This window comes from Amphiura filiformis, chromosome 9 (assembly GCF_039555335.1).
Source record: "Amphiura filiformis chromosome 9, Afil_fr2py, whole genome shotgun sequence".
NCBI classification, from domain to species: Eukaryota; Metazoa; Echinodermata; class Ophiuroidea; order Amphilepidida; family Amphiuridae; genus Amphiura; species Amphiura filiformis.
In genome coordinates, this window is record NC_092636.1 from 5,768,425 (window position 1) to 5,789,376 (window position 20,952).

The 20,952-nt window shown below is 36.6% G+C and overlaps 1 protein-coding gene across 1 annotated transcript in view; it reads left to right on the plus strand.

The window, feature by feature from the left end:
* The first annotated feature begins 6,835 nt into the window (after positions 1 to 6,835).
* LOC140160561 (uncharacterized) overlaps positions 6,836 to 20,952 on the plus strand; it is an 86,254-nt gene continuing 72,137 nt past the window's right edge. The window contains exon 1 of the mRNA XM_072183805.1: positions 6,836 to 7,090. Coding sequence (XP_072039906.1) covers positions 6,882 to 7,090 — 209 coding nt within the window. The 5' untranslated portion in view covers positions 6,836 to 6,881. The remainder of the gene's footprint in view (positions 7,091 to 20,952) is intronic.

Sequence of the window (20,952 nt, forward strand, 5' to 3'; positions counted from 1 at the left end):
AGAACATCTTTGATGGACAAATCTGAGGTGTGGCAGAGGGCAGCCATCTTGATTTTCAAAATGGCCGCCGTTTTGATATTTATTTTTAATATAACTTGAGTTGCGAATATTCTATGAGGCTAATTTTCGTGACAATATCCATATTTCCAATACCGACGAGTCCACACAACATGGTTCCAGATTGCTAGGGGATTGATAAGACTGGCAGCCATCTTGATTTTCAAAATGGCCGCCATTTAAACATTTTTTACCATAACTTGAGTTGTGAATATCCTATAAGTCTAATTTTAGTGGCAATACCCACATTGTCAACACCAACAAGACCGAAAAACTGTGTGTCAGATTGCTAGGGGAACAATGATATTAACAGTCTTCTGCAATTTCAAAATGGCGGCCATTTATGGTATATTTTCAACAATGACTCTGGCTCTGAATGTCGTTTTTTCATGAGAAATGCTTGTAAATTACTAATGAACTGAAAAGGCACTCTACTTTCACTCAAGTTGCAACTTTCAGTCATATGTACGAGTTACTTCACTTTATAATACTTGCTTTATAATACATTAACGTGTAAGTCTGTTAAAACTGTGTTATGGTAACTAACCTCATTCATATACATACACATTATATGTTTATTATCACTTTTATCTTCATCATCTGATAGAGACACATTTTCTGCATTCTCCCATTCATCTGACTCAATAGAGAGATTGCGAAATTTACGTGAAACGTGATACGGGAACGCCAACGGCAAGCTACATTAGTCGAAAATCAGTTAGTATGCCCTCTAGAGCGCTTTGAGTCCTCTAAGATCTGGAGAAAGGCGCTTTATAAATCCAAAATTTATTTATTTATTATTTATTAGAGGGTGAAATATATTGTGAATTGGTCAATCGTAGAATTACCGTAAGGTTGGTAGCGGTTGGTATGTTTATTATCACTTTTATCTTCATCATCTGATAGAGACACATTTTCTGCATTCTCCCATTCATCTGACTCAATAGAGAGATTGCGAAATTTACGTGAAACTTGATACGGGAACGCCAACGGCAAGCTACATTAGTCGAAAATCAGTTAGTATGCCCTTTACAGCGCATTGAGTCCTCTAAGATCTGGAGAAAGGCGCTTTATAAATCCAAAATTTATTTATTTATTATTTATTAGAGGGTGAAATATATTGTGAATTGGTCAATCGTAGAATTAACGTAAGGTTGGTAGCGGTTGGTAGCAAAAAATGACGTCCCAAAATGACAAAAAAACGCATTATAAAATGCAGAAAATTGTTATGTTTGTCGTGTTATGAAGCAAATCAAAGTATCCAAATAGAACAAGTAGAGTCCGACATGTAATATAATCCATTTTGGGAGTTACAATTTGACCTAGTATAGACAAGAAGAAGTGAATATTTTTTTTGGCGCGAATTCGAACGGGAAGATTGCCTATTCATTTGTGTGTGGAAAATGCCGTCCAAAAATCAGCTTGCGAAGAGGCGTTTTAGGCAAGATCGTGACGTCTTACGACATAATGCGGTAGAATTGTCTGTTTGGGACGGGTGACAGCAGTTCGTGCAACGTCATTTTTCGCCATTGCTATTTCGTTGCATTAAACAGCTGTCAAAGTGTTTTGCTTATGGATACTATTCTGCAAACACCAAAATGTTTAAAAACCATGAAATTTGTAATACTTAATTTGGAATTTCTTTCTGTGAACAACAACAGTATACGTTCTGTCCATTGAGAGCGTTTATAGTACCTTTTCTCAAAGCGGGCACATCTCATTTCATGACATCACCGTTTTTCTAGGCCAAATCTGTCTCGTTCGAAGGAACTCACCACTTAAGTTGGTTTTTGCGGAATATCAATTTTAAACGTCTTATTTTCTCAAAAAAGGAGTCATTTTCATTGTCCTCATAATATTAGCTTGCCAATGATATGATGTTGCTTTTGCAATAGACTTGCCCTTTAAATCTCCCCCAAATTCACAGTTAAGCAGTCATAATACAAAGTCTGGTTTCTTTCATTTGATCTCATTATTGCGGCTTTAAATGACCAAGCAAGTTTCATGAAACTGTAACGTGTATTATTTAATAGGTTTAATAATAATAATATTAATAATAATAATAATAATAATAATAATAATAATAATAATAATAATAATAATAATAATAATAATAATAATAATAATAATAATAATAATAATTTCTCCTAAATTGCGTGTTGATTTAAAGCCAAGCTCATACATGTGATTTATAAACATGTTTTTATATGGGTAGAGGAAAGCATGTGAATATCTCTTACAGATAAGCAGCTAACCTAAAAATATTAGAACGTAACTCCACGGCACGAGCATATTTCCATCCCCCTATCTTTAACTTTCACAGAAAGAAACATATGCAAATTATTCGATCTGCTTAGCGTCAGCCACTGATATTGATGATGATGATGAGCTTTACAACATGTGTTTTGTTATTCGTAGCCGTGTGAAAGTACCGCATGGTGACATTTTTAATTATTTTTAAATATTTATATTTACACATTTTTAGTGAATTAAGATGAGCGAGTATACCTTATACCTGTATAATAAAATATATTAAAATAATTAATTCATTCTAAAGGTTGATTTGTACGTAAATGACAAATACATTAGAATTCTTACCTGGCTATTTTGTACACGCCAGCCGTAACAAGCTTTGGTGCAGCATTCAAATATAAACTATAGGCCTACGACCCTTAATATAAATTATATTACCACCACGACCCATTATTCAAAATCGCGCACTGTGATTTGTTAAAACGCGTCACGTGAAATACCATTAATTAGCAATAAAGTGGCCAGGGCAACGAACTTTATGTTCTTCTCGCATCACAGCGCACAGCAAAGCGCGATGCAGTATATTAGCGTCGTTACGCATTCTACGCAAAGCATTACGCTTGGTTACGCGTTCTGCAATACTCGCTATCACTTACGCTTTGGCTACGCGTAGACGTACCACCTTGAGGTAAACAACTTGAAATATTTGGGCAAAAAATGTGATATTATCTCTTTAAATCGCACTATTTTGTGGTAATAGAATAGAAATAAAGGGTACAGCATTATCCTTTACACGTAAATAAGGGGCTATGCAATAATTACGAGCCCTGGGAGGGTAAAATGGGGGGGCAAGAAATTCTTGGCGAGCCGAAAGGGGGGGAACCAGTTTTAGCAAGCCGAGAGGGAGGGCAAGCGAATTTTGGCACACATTCTGGGCGCCTTTTAAATAAAACGCTTTAAAAAGGCTTAGGAAAACCGTACGGAAACGCTTAAATATGCAAATTTTCCTGCTCGCTGCGCTCGCAACACGAATATAAACCATTTACCCACGGGGGGGATTCATAATTAATGCACAGACCCTAATGTGTCCTCGGCTGCGCCTCACCCATTATTTACGTTTTTACTGCCTCGGACACATATACAGACTTGACATTTAATATGGAATATTTTTTCGCAAAATTCACTGAAGGTGTCTGCATAAACCTCACGGGATAAATATTAATTGGGGTGTGTCGGGATATGGTGTAAAATAATTGTTTGACAGAAAATGTATTTTCCATTAGTTTACATTATGACGCTCATAATCTAGTAAATTAGCCTAAAATGGCGGATTTAAGGAGACTGAATTTGATTTTTGTGCGGGTAAAATTTCTGAATTTGGGCAACAATATTCTGATTTTATCAAATTTATTGAGGTTTGAGGTGATATTTACTGAACCTAATACCAACAAGTGTTCGTCAGAACTGAAATGCACTTGTAAAAAAAAAAAAGGGACAGGCACTCAGAAATTTTAAATGGCCCCTGGGGACAAATGTTATTAACTTATTGTACACAAAGAAACAGCGTGAGTTCATTGGACAACCAGGAATCCGCACAGTTGTTTTTGTACCGTAAGCGTATAACATTTAAAACTTGGTACGGACCACTTCTAAGAGCCATATTTGAAGCTCCTCCCATGTTAAAAAAATTGGAACATTGTGTATTTCAGCTGTGATGAATGCCAATTGCTGACGAAGTTTAGGAAATATCACCTCAAACCCCTATAAATTTGATAATAACAGAACAATGTTGCATAAAGTCCGAAATTGTGTCCCCCAAAAAACTCAAATTCAGCCTCCCTAAATCCGCGATTTTAGGCAAATTCGGTACATTATGAGCACCATACTGTAATGGAAGCACATTTTCTATCAAACAATTATCTCCCGACAAGCCCCAATTAATATTTAGCCCGTGCGGTTTATGCAGACTCCGTCCAGACCAGTCGTGGAATTTTGCGAAAATACATTCCATAGTAAATGTCAAGTCTTTACTTTGTCTACTTTCTTTAACACCCAAAATATAGACCATACATGTCAACTACAGTAAGCCAAAAAATTAAGGTACCAGTTACGTTCACCCCCTGTATATCCTAAACAAAGGCAGATATGTCATAATTGGAACCAACAGCCAATAGCTGCATCTTTAAGCTCGAATTTAAGACCTTATTCGTTGACATTGTTCAAGAAATAAAGACACGACGATCCAAAAACCCAAGGAAGATGCAAATTTAAAAGTTGCAGTTTGCCACATTGCATGCCCTATTGATTTGTACACAAAGCGTTCGCGAACAAGATAACTAGCGCTGTGCTTTCATTGATTAGCACGAAAAACTAGCGTCGTGCTTTCATTGATTAGAACACAAAAGTGCAACTTTTTATTTCGTTTCTTCATCAGGTTTTGGACTATTATTTCTTTAATTCTCAACCAATATCAACAAATAAGGTCTTAAATTAGAGCTAAAGAGTACAGGCATCGACTGCTTATTTTAATTTTGACACATTTGTCTTTATTTAGGATATACAGCGGTGAACACAACTGCTACCTTAATTCTTTTGCTTACTGTATATCACTTTTAATGTCGATCTACTTTTCGGCGTAGTGGGAAAAGCCTAGCAGTGATCAATTCCCGCCGACTACAAGATGATCAAAGTATAGTTTAGCAGCAATTGTTGTAGCACGATGAAGACTTGAGTTTGTTGAGAAATATAAACTATGACCAAAAATTGCTTAAATTGACCTAGTTCTGTATGCAAGATCGCCCTCAACATTTTGCAGTGTTTAAGGGCGCAGATCACCAAATAACTTATTCGTTGAAAATCACAAGTAAACTATGCCATAGTCGATTGTTGATAAATAAAAAATATGTTTTTAATCATGATGAACGCATTCCGTTGAATGAACTCAAAATGATATTGATGTTGATTAGAAATTAAGTATTCAATAGTAAATGTGGTCATAAAAAGTTTATATAATTAGTTTACAACTCTGATTTTGGAATCTACCAGTTTATTGAAAATTCACTTTGGAAGCTAACAAACAGAGGGATCGAGCACGGTGACTGAAAAGATCAGATTTGAAAATTTATCGCACACATTGTACACAAATTTATACAAATCAAAGCTTTATGCTTCAGAGCAAGAGTATGCACAATGGGCAAGTAGACGACGGAGAAGTCTATACCCAGCGCGACAATATTGTCCATTAATTATGGACTAAATTTTCACTTAAGTTACAATTTAGAATTTATATACGTCTTAGATCTATTTTTTTAAATGTTGACGCCACTATTTCTAGAATTAGGCCTAAAGCTTGTTCCGTTAGCAGTAGAGGGCCAACTTTTCTTGTGAATTCGATTTATATAATTTCATATCTATTTTAGTGATTAATAGGCTAGCATCTTTCATTTAAATCAAAACATGCCAACCTCACGAAAAAACATGGTTCCTGAGGACACCACATTGACTCCAGTAGCCGTATACGAACAAAGAGCTGTATGATGACTTTCCAAAACTTTCACAGAAGATCAGAGGGAGAAGGATACGTTTGGCTGGGCATGCATACAGAAGCAAAAATGAGCATGTAGCCAAGCTGATCCATTGGATACAAAAGCATGGAAATAGAAAACCTGGTAGACCCCCTCTAACATGCGTGGATGTATTGGAACAGGACACTAAACTGGATGCTATGGATTTGGGAACGGTCATGCAAGACAGACGGATATGGCGTGCTGTTGTAGTTTGAGGATACCACTTATCTTAACCTGTAGCCTATACCTTTAACCGGAACATAGTGCAGTTATGCTGCACAGCAAACATGATTCGACCTTTGCAGTACTTAAACCTGGTTAACAGGAAATTACTCCAGCAAAATCAATCGATTAAGTCTAGCCCATCCTCCACATTGAATGGTGAACTGCACTTATGCCCAAATATGGCACTTGCCAATCAATAATCACCCACTTGAAATCCCCTACACTCCACTGGCCAAAGTTATGGACAGATATTGGAGTTGTTTTTGCTGTTATCTGAACATTTTGCAGATGCATCACCTACTCAGTTTTAAGCCTACATGTAAAGTATGCATTATTCTTGATTGACAGTAAGTACAAAAATATCCGTCAAGTGGTTTAACTTTAATGCCCTTTGAATGAGAGCGGTCCACAAGTGAGTGATAGTCACTAAAACTTGCACTCGATTTACACAGGCCATGCCGTGCCCTTCCTTACTAAAACACCAAAGTACGAATATTTTCAAATGTCTAAATTAGCTTAAAATTACAAAACTATATTTTCTAGAATTTCAGAGAGTACAAAAATATTGGCCGGTTATTTTTCACACAGTGACGTTAACTAGGCAATGCCCTATACCTCTAGCATACACTGCTTGTAGAGGTCACACGTCAATAGTGAGAGCACTGTGTATTGTGTATATGAAAATATACAGTAACTGCAGTATGACACATTACCATCGTGCCTTTGGCGTATTATATTGGTATACTGCGCCCTTAATATTGAGCATCGGATCTTGGGCGAATGTTTCGCGCCATTCAATACCACCGGATAATGGCGCCTACCATGATTACTCGCCAACTAGGCCGTCAGTATGTGCAGCTTATTGTTGCATTTGTCCTAGGGTTTGTCTTATCTGGTGTCTATTTTCATCTTTCATCCGATGAAGTCCTGATCTATCGGTCTGTTGGTATACGAAGCAGTGTGACATATACTTCCCCTGATCAGCAGAGGTAAGTCATTTTCATTTGTAACAACGTTTGTAAAACATGAAAAGTTTATATTTGGAATATGTTTTTTAATTGCATCCGCGCATCAAGCATTTTCCAAAAATTATATATTTTTATTTGAAGTTGTTGCGGATTTGTTGTTGGTACGATGAAAAAAAGATTAAAACACTTTTTGTTTATTTGGATCATTTAAATCAGATATAATTTGTCAACGTAGTAAATAAACAAACAAACGTGTACAATAATTTATCATGTTTATAAAAGGGACCATATTTTGTTTCTGTATACGGCAAAAGTAAAAGAAAACGCTCGTTCGTTCAAGGATGTACTGGATGACATACTTTCACATGCCAAGTTAGACCCACCTGACCCCCTTGGTAGGGAGATATGACAATTGCTGGGATTAAAGCGGTTGAAAAATGGCAATGTTCGTGAAGTAATTTTTTGAATCAGCAAGTTCTCGATTGAATTTCATTTTGAAATATTTATACAGAGCACTGAACATGGAGGTTGGACAAATCGGTTGATACTTTGTACATATAAGATTGATGTACTGGATGACATATTTTCACATGCCAAGTTAGACCCACCTGACCCCCATGGGTAGGGAGATATGAGTACCTCCCAATTTGGGGCTTTTTACACAGGAAAATTGCTGTGAAAACGGTTGAAAAATGGCAATGTTCGTGAAGTTATTTTTGTATCAGGAAGTTCTCGATTGAATTTTATTTTGAAATATTTGTACAAAGCACTGTTTATTTGTAATATAGAACTTAGAATATTGCAAACAAGTCTTTAGCATTTTTCTAAAATGTACAAAAGGGCAATTTTCAAAGCCCTTTTTTGATGCATCTTAAAATTGGATTATTTTTAAATTCCAACATTTTGAGGCTATGTTGGTCTACTCCAAACAAGAAATGGTTGATTCGGGCGGTGTAACGAATTTGCATAAAATTAAAGTTTCTATACAGTATTTTCGCCAAATAAAATTCTGTTGCCATGGAAACGGAATTGAATGTACTGGTTACACATTTTAACTATTGACATAATGATTTGTCCATTTGAAACACATGTGCTACGACTGAAAATTTCATGGGGTTGGCCTATCTACTGTAGGCCTATATATACATGTATTTGAAAAATACTAAATACAAGACTATCTGACAACCACGATGAACAAATATAAATAGGGGCCCACTATATATGATATTGTGTATTGTTATTATATCAAAATGTGATGTATTAATGTTCTCAATTTCTGAGTAAGAAATGTGTTGGCTGCTGTGAATATAGCTAATTATTAAAATCAATTATAAGAGCTTATTTAAAGGAACAAGTTAATGAATTCAAATAAATAGGATCACAGTTTCAATTCATAATAATTATTTTAGAAGCAGATTTCATTTCGTTATCAGCTTTGAAACTTTAATCCTTAAAGGGCAGGTCTATTGCAAAAAGAAGTTTATCTCTATTCGAAGAATATAATTATTATATTACAAGTTGACACTCGTTGCAATTTTTTATGCGTATTTCTCCTGAAAAAGGAGAAATTGTGTGGGTAAAGTTCAGCCTCGTACGTGTTCTTCCCCCATTTGAAGCATACGTGATCTTCCCCGTTTGGCTGATGACGTAAGTAAATGAAGCGGACACTATATCATGCTCTCATCATACAATCACAATCACTTTAACAAGTTTGACATTAGCAACAATGACTTGTACTATTATTTACCATAACAATGCTGCATAACAATGTGCAGACTATTGTTCTCATTTGGGGGACAAAGCGTAGTATTGTTACTATGCGTTTGCTTTGTAATATTTCATCCAACTGAAACTATAACAACCTATAGCATATTGCAATATCGCACAGGGAAGTATACGTTCTGTGCATTGAGAATGTTTATAATACCTTCTCGCAGAGCAGGCACAGTCATTTCATGACGTCAATTTTTTTCTAGGCCAAATCTGTCTCGTTCGAAGGAACTCATCGCTTAAGTTGGTTTTTGCGGAATATCAATTTTAAACGTCTTAGTTTCTCAAAAAACAGTCATTTTCATTGTCCTCATAATATTACCTTGCCAATGATATGATGCTGTCCGAGCAATATACTTGACCTTTAAAGCCATATTGTAACACATGATTAGCTGTGGAAGACGCCCTCAATATTTTTTTTTAATTCTGTTTTTCACACGATTGTAATGTAATTTAGGGAACAAACCAAAAGATCGATGACGTCCTATAAACGAAACTAGTTTCGTTGAGGGGGGAGGGGGGAAAATACTCGATTACGTTTGTAAAAAAAACATCGGTCTGAAGAATGTGTTTTTATATATTTGTAAACCTTTCCTCATCAAAATGGTTCTTTCATATCAAAAACAACCATCATTCATCATGAAACACCGTATATCGGTTACCCGTCATTTGCATATAAGCCATGCAAGGGAAAACAATGACCCAGTTTTGGAAAGAGAAGGAACTTGAGTACCGGTTGGTGGTGTGGACAATATCAAATACATAAGCCTTACTACACGTAGCTAACTCGACTGGGGTTCGAACCCGGGACCTCAAACATTAGGAAACGAGTTCGGAGAAAACATTCTGTTAATAAATACTATGCTGAGCCACCAGCCTGGGTGGCTCACGCTCCAGTAATTTCAGATGATTGAGCTCAGTAATACATCAAAGAATGTCTTCCAATTCATGAAAACAAATAGATAATCAACTTATCGGATTAAACGCTTAGAGGGAAGGTCTTGCTGCTCAATATGACTGTTTTCCACTAAAAGATCCTGTACCAGCGGCTGTTGGCATTGACAGTGATTATCGGGGAGCAAGGGATTTTCTATACTGGTGGAACAGAAATATATTTATTTCTGAAATAATGCGTTTCGTTTTTGTTTCTTTGTTTGTATTCAAAAAGCTATATTATTTTATTCTTTTAAGGCCTACGCCAAACATAGTTATTACCAATTAATTTGTATTATTATTAATTTATTAATATTAACTCAGTCTTATAGCTTCAAAGTGATAGGTCCCTACGGCTGTATGCGCTCCGTATTGCATCGTGTGCCGGAAATGGGTGATTTTCTTAAGAAACTGTTCAGGTCCCGGGTTCAGATGTTTGAATTATATCAACGGAAATGATAACATTTAATCCCCGGGCATTTAATCTTCAAATCAAAGGTTTTAAATTTTTTTAAAGACTACAAAAATTACATTATTTGTGATCATGGTGTTATGCACGAGTCCGCGGGTCACACCGTCATCATCCCTATATCTTCGTGTTAAAAATTGCCGTGATAGTACGATGAATCCTCACGTTTTTCAACAACTACGCATGGTGAATTTGTTCGAGATAGCCCGTGCGACTCAGGCTAAGCATACAATTTGAGATTCATTACGCGGAGCAAGTGGATGCATCCTCGTTCCAGAGAGAGAAAACTCTTGCCAAAATTAATGTTTACTATGGGGATTTTAAATGAATCGATTGTAAATAAACCACGACCAGTTGTACAGGATCAATACCATTGTTTGATTAGTGTAGGCCTATAGTAAATGTTACCTTGCATGCATGTGTCATGTGTGTGGCGTGTTTGTTTGTTTGTTTGTCTACTGTGTCAGGCCAGGATCACTGACACCCACAGTACTGATACTCTCATACTATCACGGTGATCATATTGTTGAATGTTGTTGACTTTAAAATAATCATGATGCAGTCATGTCTACAGTAGAACTCACCACGACCTTTGAAGGACTTAAACCCTATTAAAAGCTATTAAACCAAGATAACACTCAATGAAAACAGCTCAACTATGTTACATCAGATCTTCTCTGGTTAAATACACACTGCACTTGTGTCTATTTTACCTGTGCAATGAGCAATGAGCTGGTATTATAGTTTCAGTTGGGTGAACGATTATAAAGCGAACGCAAGGTAACAATACTGTGGGCTTTTGTTTACGAAATAAGACAATAGTCTGCTTATTGTTAACCAGCGTTCTTGAAAATGAGAAGCTTAATGACTTAACACGGTTTAGAAATAATTTCTTCATATTTTTTGGTGTTATCTGTCGTTTACATATCCTTCCTAAAACACTAAAGTACCAATATTTCCAAACACCTAAATTAGCTAAAAATTTAGGACATGTTACAAAACTATATTTTCTAGAATTTAAGAGAATACTTTAAATATTGGCCGGTTATTTTTTACACAGTGACGTCAACTAGGCAATGGCCTATACTTCTAACATACACTATTTGTAGAGGTCACGCGTCAATGGTGAGCGCACTGAGTATTGTGTATAGGAAAACGGACAGTAACTACAGTATGTATGGCCTACTACTAGTATATAAAGTAAATCCGAACTGGTTTGCAGTTTGCTGAAGGTCGAATTCCGCAGGGACACCGCGCAAGTTATACAAATTAGCTCCCGGCGATACACCGCAGATCGCAGAACTGTGTGCATAGTTTACCACCACTCTGCCTAGCTATATATAGTTATGTACAATACTGTATGAGTTTCTTATGAGTGCATGTCCATCTTAATAATAAGTCAGTTCGTACTTTTCATAAACTACTTTTTGAATCATAACTTTCGTGACCGAGGATATCTTGCAACTACGTGACGCTCGTCTGGCAAATTCTTAATGAATAAATTCGCTACACGTAATGAGTAAGTCGTACTTAATTAGTCATTTTTACCTCCGAGTAATGAAAAACTCTAACATGATCATGATTGGTCAATTTGGCTCCACGGAGCAAAAAAGTCAGCTACGCGTAGCAGCTCCACGTTGTGACGGTCGCGGCCTACCATATCAGTATCCCATATGATATTTCTATTGCAAGAAAATTTTATTTGTTGTCAGGTTTTATCTTAAATACACTAACTGGAAATTAAATACACTAATTAGTGAGGACCGGTATTTTGCTGTGGATATGTTTAACTGCAATTTGCGGGTAAAAAATTGAAATCCTGAGTAAAAATTGTAATCATATTCAACTCTTTGAGAAAAAATGTATATAAAAGAATGCATGTAAAATCCAGCTGCAATACAATGTACATTATTGACACACTATCACTCTCTTTATCTACGGCAATAATAGAATATCGATTTCAATCGAATTGAATACGATGCTCAGTTTTGAGTTTGTAGTTGACTACTAAGCGACCTAAGTAAATAAATAAATAAATAAATAAATAAATAAATAAATAAATAAATAAATAAATAAATAAATAAACGAAAAAAATTGAACAAATTGTAGCGTAGTATTAAAATCATAAATATAACCATTGCTGGCAGGAGGACTCGAACCAACGATATTGACATTAGCAGTCTGATGCTCTACAATTGAGCTATGACAGGATCTAGTGATAAGGGTCGAATTTTTAGCTTATACAGTGTTTGTCAGTGTTTGTCCGCCTCGTGAAAGAAAGAAATATAAAATCTCAATTTTTAATTTAAATTTATTTGATAATTTTCTAACCTATATTTTCTTTAGAGCAGGGACAAATATTTCCCCTTTTATCTAATTTGACCGCTATATAAGAATCTACTTCTTTTATTACTGATTTAATTCCACGATTTGTTACATTAAGCAATATCAAAGATTAATGTCACAAATCTCACAACAGATATTTAGTTGGCTTAGTGGTTTTGCACAGTGCTGTTTAACCTGGAGGTACCGAGATCGATTCCTACCTCTGCCTGCAATTTTTTTAAAGACTGGGAAATAATAACCTGACATTCGCCGCTGATATTCGTACTTCAGAAGCGGAGTTATAACTTGTTAAACTTTGCTCCTTCCGTAAAAGGGTACATTATTTTGGCACTACATTATTTCTTTTTTTTTTTCACATTGCTGGTATTAAATATCAAATGGTCATAATTGGCGGTCACTTCAAATCATCCCCAACTGAACTAGGTTCAGGAATTTTCTCTCATTGTTAATTGTTGGTTAACCCACCACTTGAGAATAAAGGACTATGATAGGTGCAACAGGATTACCTACGGGATTATCTTAAGGATATAATTCTGTTCTCCATCCTTTTCTTACATCTTCTCTGATATGTGCTAGTGTCAATGGTTATTGTTAAAAGGCAATAAGGTGTGTAATTGCAATATTTCCTCTGAATAGGAAAGACTCTCTACATCGAGTTATGTATGCTGGTGGTTCGCAATGCTGTTATTTAAGAGAAGGTATCTTCCAAATCCAAATCCAAATGAAGAAATGATATAAAACATCCGGTGATTCTCTGGCAAGAACAGTGTTTTTTTTTTACTATTAGTTATTTTGACAAAGTAATAGCATATGCGACTGGATTATGTTCAGGAATTCAAATAATTATACAATTTATAACGTTTTTCAAATACCGTTGCCATGGCAACGGTGGCCACCCTGAATTTTTTATAAAAATACACGAGAACCCTCCTCGCTCGGTAACGGAATGGTGTATTTTTAAATAAAAGGTCCCGAATTGTTTGGAAAGAGTACCTTAGGGGCTGTACAATACCCAGGGGAGGGGCACATCATACATTTTTGGTGGGTAAGCTCCAACAGAATTTTGAGGTTGTGGGTCTTTGGGAGCTGATGGCGTACCGGTTAAAGAGGGTCTTTTGGAGCTGCGAACAAGTAAAAGGGGCGTCTGTTGGAGTTACGAACAGTCAAAAGGGTCTTTCTTGGCTTTCTGGTTGAAAATCGCCTTAAAAACTGAAATGTGAGGAATGGCAATCCAAGAGGGGGGAGGGCAAGCAATTTTTGGCACGCCATTTTGGAATTATTTTACCTCCTTGGGGACTCATAATTATTGCAGAGCCCCTAAATGATGGCCAATCAAGAACTTCATAATTGTAGTACACTAAGTATGGTATGTTTCGTGATGTTTATAATGCAGGTTATCACGTTTAAGAAATCAGTATACCTGTGTAAAAAGTTGATATGCCGGCTTTATTTATCCATCCACAGCGATTAGATAGTACTGGTAGGGCAATCCTATATGCTATGTCCAGTTTGATATACCTCGTTTAGTATAATTAGGCATATATACCTTTAAATACGACCCAAGATTTTCAACATTTCAGGATTACGTTTCTGGCAGGGAGGGAGGGGGTCAGCCGAGAAACGAAACTAGTTACGTTTATAAGACGTCATCGATCTTTTGGTTTGTTCCCTTAGAAACATAAGATATCCTGCAAAAATCAAGCCTTTAGGTGCTGTAGATTTGTCAAAATCTGAGATTTGGAATAAATCGTGTCAATAAGACGGTTAATTATTACGAGGGGCAGTCAGTCTGTCTGTAATGAGAATTGACTGGTAACAACATATCGTCAACCTGCTACGCTACCCGGGCTACGCTAATTGCTTAAGTCATTACACAGCCGTGACGTTAGTCACGGCTGTGTCTTTTTTCTTACAGGATCTTCTTCTTCTTCTGTCAACCATTACATTTGCTCTAGCACTCACATGCTTACATCGATTTTGACCTAACTTGGTCACAATGATCATTGACCATGCCCCTACATGTCATATGAAACTTGCGGGGTCAAAGGTCACGCAGGGGTCACAAACGTGATTTCAACTAAAAATGCATCTTCTCCTACAACTTACGTAGGACAGCGACCCCACTTGCACACATGCATTGTTATTACCCAGTGTCTATGTGGTGTACACAGATTTGTGGTCAAAGGTCATTAAGGGGTCACTTCCGGTATAAAGCGAAAAACCTTCAAAATTGTTTATTAGCTAAGTAAAACATAGCACAGTAACGGTATGTTCACATATGATCTGCAGTCACCCAATGTATATGTGGTATTTTTTTATTTGGGGTCAAAGCTCATTAAGGGGTCACTTCCGGTATAAAACGAAATACCTTTAAAATGCATCTTCTTCCACAGATTCTGTAGGACAGTGACGCCACTTGCACACATGCATTGTTATTACCCAGTGTCTATGGGGTGTACACAGATTTGGGGTCAAGAGTGTCATTAAGGGGTCACGTCCGGTATAAAACGAAATAAATTCAAAAAATTTTATTAGCTATGAAAAACATAGGAGAGTGATGGTATGTTCACATATGAATTGTGTTTACGCAATGTATATATGGTATTTTTTTATTTGGGGTCAAAGGTCATTAAGGGGTCATTTCCGGTATAAAACGAAATACCTTTAAAATGCATCTTCTCCCACAAATTACGTAGGACAGTGATGCCACTTGCACACATGCATTGTTATTACCCAGTGTCTATGGGGTGTACACAGATTTGGGGTCAAAGGTAATTTAGGGGTCAATTCCGGTATAAAACGAAATAAATTCAAAATTTTTTATTAGCTATGAAAAACATCGGAGAGTGATGGTATGTTCACATATGAATTGTGTTTACCCAATGTATATATGGTATTTTTTTATTTGGGTTCAAAGGTCATTAAGGGGTCATTTCCGGTATAAAACGAAATACCTTTAAAATGCATCTTCTCCCACAAATTACGTAGGACAGTGATGCCACTTGCACACATGCATTGTTATTACCCAATGTCTATGGGGTGTACACACAGATTTGGGGTCAAAGGTCATTAAGGGGTCACTTCCGGTATAAAATGAAATAACTTCTAAAAACTTTATCAGCCAAGAAAAATATAGCACAGCAACGGTACATTCACACATGAATTGATGCTACTCAGTGTATACGTAGTATTTTTTTATTTGGGGTAAAAGGCCATTACGGGGTCACTTCCGGTCTGAGACAAAAAAAACCCCTTCAAAATGCCCCTTCTGCCAAAAATAACATGGCAAAGTTATGCCACGTGCACACATACATTGACATTAGCCAATGGGGTTTTCATATATTTTCTGGTCAAAGGTCATTAAGGGGTCACAACACGGCTGTGTTCGTGGTCTTAGACCACAGCTAAGTCTAGTTACACAGCCGTGACGTTAGTCACGGCTGTGTCTTTTTTCTTACAGGTTCTTTCTTTCTTTCTTCTGTCAACCATTACATTTGCTCTAGCACTCACATGCTTACATCGATTTTGACCTAACTTGGTCACAATGATCATTGACCGTGCCCCTACATGTCACATGAAACTTGTGGGGTCAAAGGTCATGCAGGGGTCACAGGGGTCAAAAACGTGATTTCAACTAAAAATGCATCTTCTCCCACAACTTACGGTGGACAGTGACCCCACTTGCACACATGCATTGTTATTACCTAGTGTCTATGTGGTGTACACAGATTTGGGGTCAAAGGTCATTAAGGGGTCACTTCCGGTATAAAACGAAAAACCTTCAAAAATTTTTATTAGCTAAGTAAAACATAGCACAGTAACGGTATGTTCACATATGATCTGCAGTCACCCAATGTATATGTGGTATTTTTTTTATTTGGGGTCAAAGCTCATTAAGGGGTCACTTCCGGTATAAACAGAAATACCTTTAAAATGCATCTTCTTCCACAAATTATGTGGGACAGAGACGCCACTTTCACACATGCATTGTTATTACCCAGTGTCTATGGGGTGTACACAGATTTGGGGTCAAAGGTCATTAAGGGGTCACTTCCGGTATAAAACGAAATACCTTCAAAAATTTTATTATCTAAGTAAAACAAGGGACAGTAACGGTATGTTCACACATGATCTGCAGTCACCCAATGTATATGTGGTATTTTTTTTATTTGGGGTCAAATCTCATTAAGAGGTCACTTCCGGTATAAAACGAAATACCTTTAAAATGCATCTTCTTCCACAGATTCTGTAGGACAGTGACGCCACTTGCACACATGCATTGTTATTACCCAGTGTCTATGGGGTGTACACAGATTTGGGGTCAAAGGTCATTAAGGGGTCACTTCCGGTATAAAATGAAAAACCTTCAATTTTTTTTTATTTGCTAAGAAAAACATAGGACAGTAACGGTATGTTCACACATGAATTGTGGTTACCCAATTCATATGTGGTATCTTTTTATTGGGGGTCAAATGTCATTAAGGGGTCACTTCCGGTCTGAGACGAAAAACCTTCAAAATGCCCCTTCTGCCACAAGTAACATAACAGAGTGATGCCACGTGCACACGTGCATTGAGATTAACCAATGTCTGTGGAGTGTTCTGAGATTTTGGAGTCAAAGGTCATTAAGGGGTCACACCACGGCTGTGTTCGTGGTCTTAGACCACAGCTTAGTCTAGTTCTTTCTTCTTTCTTTCTTCTTTCTTCTGTCAACCATTACATTTGCTCTAGCACTCACATGCTTACATCGATTTTGACCTAACTTGGTCACAATGATCATTGACCGTGCCCCTACATGTCACATGAAACTTGTTGGGTCAAAGGTCACGCAGGGGTCACAGGGGTTAAAAACGTGAATTCAGCTCAAAATGTACCTTCTCCTACAAATTACGTAGGACAGAGACGCCACTTGCACACATGCATTGTAATTACCCAGTGTCTATAAGGTGTACACAGATTTGGGGTCAAAGGTCATTAAGGGGTCACTTCCGGTATAAAACGAAAAACCTTCAAAATTTGTTATTAGCTCAGTAAAACATGGGACAGTAACGGTATGTTCACATATGATCTGCAGTCACCCAATGTATATGTGGTATTTTTTTTATTTGGGGTCAACGCTCATTAAGGGGTCACTTCCGGTATAAAAAGAAATACCTTTAAAATGCATCTTCTTCCACAAATTATGTAGGACAGAGACGCCACTTGCACACATGCATTGTTATTACCCAGTGTCTATGGGGTGTACACAGATTTGCGGTCAAAGGTCATTAAGGGGTCACTTCCGGTATAAAACGAAATACCTGAAAAAAATTTCTATTAGCTAAGAAAAATATAGGAGAGTGATGGTATGTTCACACATGAATTATGTCTACCCAATGTATATATGGTATTTTTTTATTTGGGGTCAAAGGTCATTAAGGGGTCATTTCCGGTATAAAACGAAATACCTTTAAAATACATCTTCTCCCACAAATTACGTAGGACAGTGATGCCACTTGCACACATGCATTGTTATTAACCAGTGTCAATGTGGTGTACACAGATTTTGGGTCAAAGGTCATTAAGTGGTCACTTCCGGTATAAATCGAAATATCTTCAAAAATTGTATAAACTAAAAAAACATAGGAGAGTGATGATATGTTCACACATGAATTGTGTTTACCCAATGTATATATGGTATTTTTTTATTTGGGGTCAAAGGTCATTAAGGGGTCATTTCCGGTATAAAACGAAATACCTTTAAAATGCATCTTCTCCCACAAATTACGTAGGAGAGTGATGCCACTTACACACATGCATTGTTATTACCCAGTGTCTATGGGGTGTACACAGATTTGAGGTCAAAGGTCATTAAGATGTCACTTCCGGTCTGATACGAAAAACCTTCAAAATGCCCCTTCTGCCACAAATAGCATGGCAAAGTAATGCCACGTGCACGCATACATTGACATTAGCCAATGTATATGGGGTTTTCATATATTTTTGGGTCAAAGGTCATTAAGGGGTCAAAACACGGCTGTGTTCGTGGTCTTAGACCACAGCTAAGTCTAGTTTTTACCTGTTTCTCATTTGCAATTTTGATTTTATGAGTAATAAACGCATAATTAATCAAATTTCCAGCCGCATTTTTCATCAACTTGTGGAATACATCTCTTTTGATGACGATATATGAATTATTTTCATGGCATTTCTCCGTGATCGCATAAACACTGTACCTTTGCCTTTCAAACAACACATGTAAAAATCACACACTTAAAAGTATTAGCATAAAATCAATGGCCTACAACTGGCTGAAAATGAGTGTCGGGAATTAAAGTATGGAAAATAGTAGTAAAACACAAACTTCCAGTTCACAAAATCATCTTTGTTGGGCTGGAAAGGTGTTACTTTATTTATAACGTGTGGTCAAATATGTATTATCTTTAGCTATCTTTCACAAAAACAATTCTTTTCTTTCTATAAACGTGGAATTTTTTTAGCCGGTTCTGTTGACTAATCCCTGAACATTAAAATGGGAATCTCCCTAGAAAATATGTTCAACCGCGATTGAAATATAAATATTAGTCTACTCTTGTTACATTTTTACCCAAAGTAGTGGTACACAAAGAGAGAGGTCATCGTTTGAGTGAGAAATTTATTTATAAAATTTTCTGTTCATTTGAATTTGTTCCATAAAAAATCACATGAGTTATTAGATTTCTATTCACATAGCATTTTGTAACGTTTTAAGCCTTTTTACATGAAATTTGGCAATTTTCATACATTTCCAGCATTTTGTATCGGTCATCCCGCATGCGCAGTTTGTTGTTTGATTTGCATCAGTTATCATCGTACTGAGTCTGTCATGTGACCAGTCATCATACTATAATCCGTTTCATTTTGGAGACAATTAACGTCATTTGTAATAACTGGTTTTTCATTTTTGACATTTTTGCTGAATAATGTTGCTTCCCTTCAAGCCCTAAATTTGTTGAAGTTCAACGACATCCCATTTCCACCCAGTTAAATGGCAAGTCTGCTATTTTACCACAGGCAGGCCCTGGACCTATTGTTTGTACCTGCCCAAAACTAGCCATATGCACCATGTATAAATCTGTTCATACAGGTTTGTTTGACCAAGTATATTAGGTTTTCTCATTTTAGGGGGAATAATATCTAGAAACACTTAAATTTTAGTAACATTTTGCCTTTGTTATCAGGGTTTAAACTTGATAAATAAAGTATGTATTTAAAAAAGGCTTGTATTTAATTAAAATGACCGTCAAAAGGAGATTTTCAGTTTTGCGATATTGCTAAAATACTAGTGGGTAGTTCATTGGTAGATCACCATCGCGGTCATCTTCGGAGTCTAATTTCACCCTTCTTAAGATTAGCACTCCTGGTGTAGTTCTCTCTTGGAAGATGACAAAATTGGAAAAATCACCTTGTTGCAGTCTAACTAACAAACAAACAAACAAAATCAGCTTGTACTTAAGCCTATGAAAAACAGGGCGTAAGCTACACTAGCAAGTGCCAACCCGTTACAACGGTCCATCCGGGGTGACGTATTCAGCAGGCAGGACTGGTGTATAGCTATAAAAAGTGCACATTGTCACCATCGAAGCCTATTGTCACAGTATAGTGTGTACTGGTGTCTCTGGACTTACTCCCTATTCCATAAAAATACAGCACTAATTTCTTGGAATAAAAGAAAATATCATCCTGTTTTGCCAAATGAAACTTAGCTAAATCTTAATCCTTTACTTAGTCCAAACTGGCAATGAAAGTCAAGTTCTAATATTTTTGCAATTTGTGGTAAAATGGTCCCAAAACATGCAATTTTGCATGTTTTCTTACAATTGTAGTGACACAATTGTAAGACTTGGCACAAGTCTAAGCATTCAAAATCTTGTATATAGGCTTACTAGAGTTAGCTCATAATTTTAATATTATATGTTAATTTTGCTAATTGGTTATGAAAAAGATTGGAAAATGTGTTTTCCAAAAATTAGAATGCATAACTTGAAATAAGTCTTTGTTCAAGTTTTTGGGCCTGATTGTCACAGAGTACGAAAAAGCATGTTTTGGCCCTTATTTCCAAAAATTGACCAAATGTTAAAATTTGACTTTTATTGCCAGTTAGGACTACCTAAAGGATTAGGATCAAGCCATGTTCCATTTGGCAAATCTGGATAATATTTTAATCCACTTGTTTTGGAGGCAGTGTCTAGGATTTGTTTTTGTTTTCCCCTTTAGGACTCCTAAGGCAGACACTCAGTTAGTGATGTGTAATAGTAGCCTCTGCTTCCCACTTCTACTGGGAAGTAAAACACAGTCCATACTGTCTACCAGGTCTTCATATTTACACTTTTTCCTGGCGTACGCA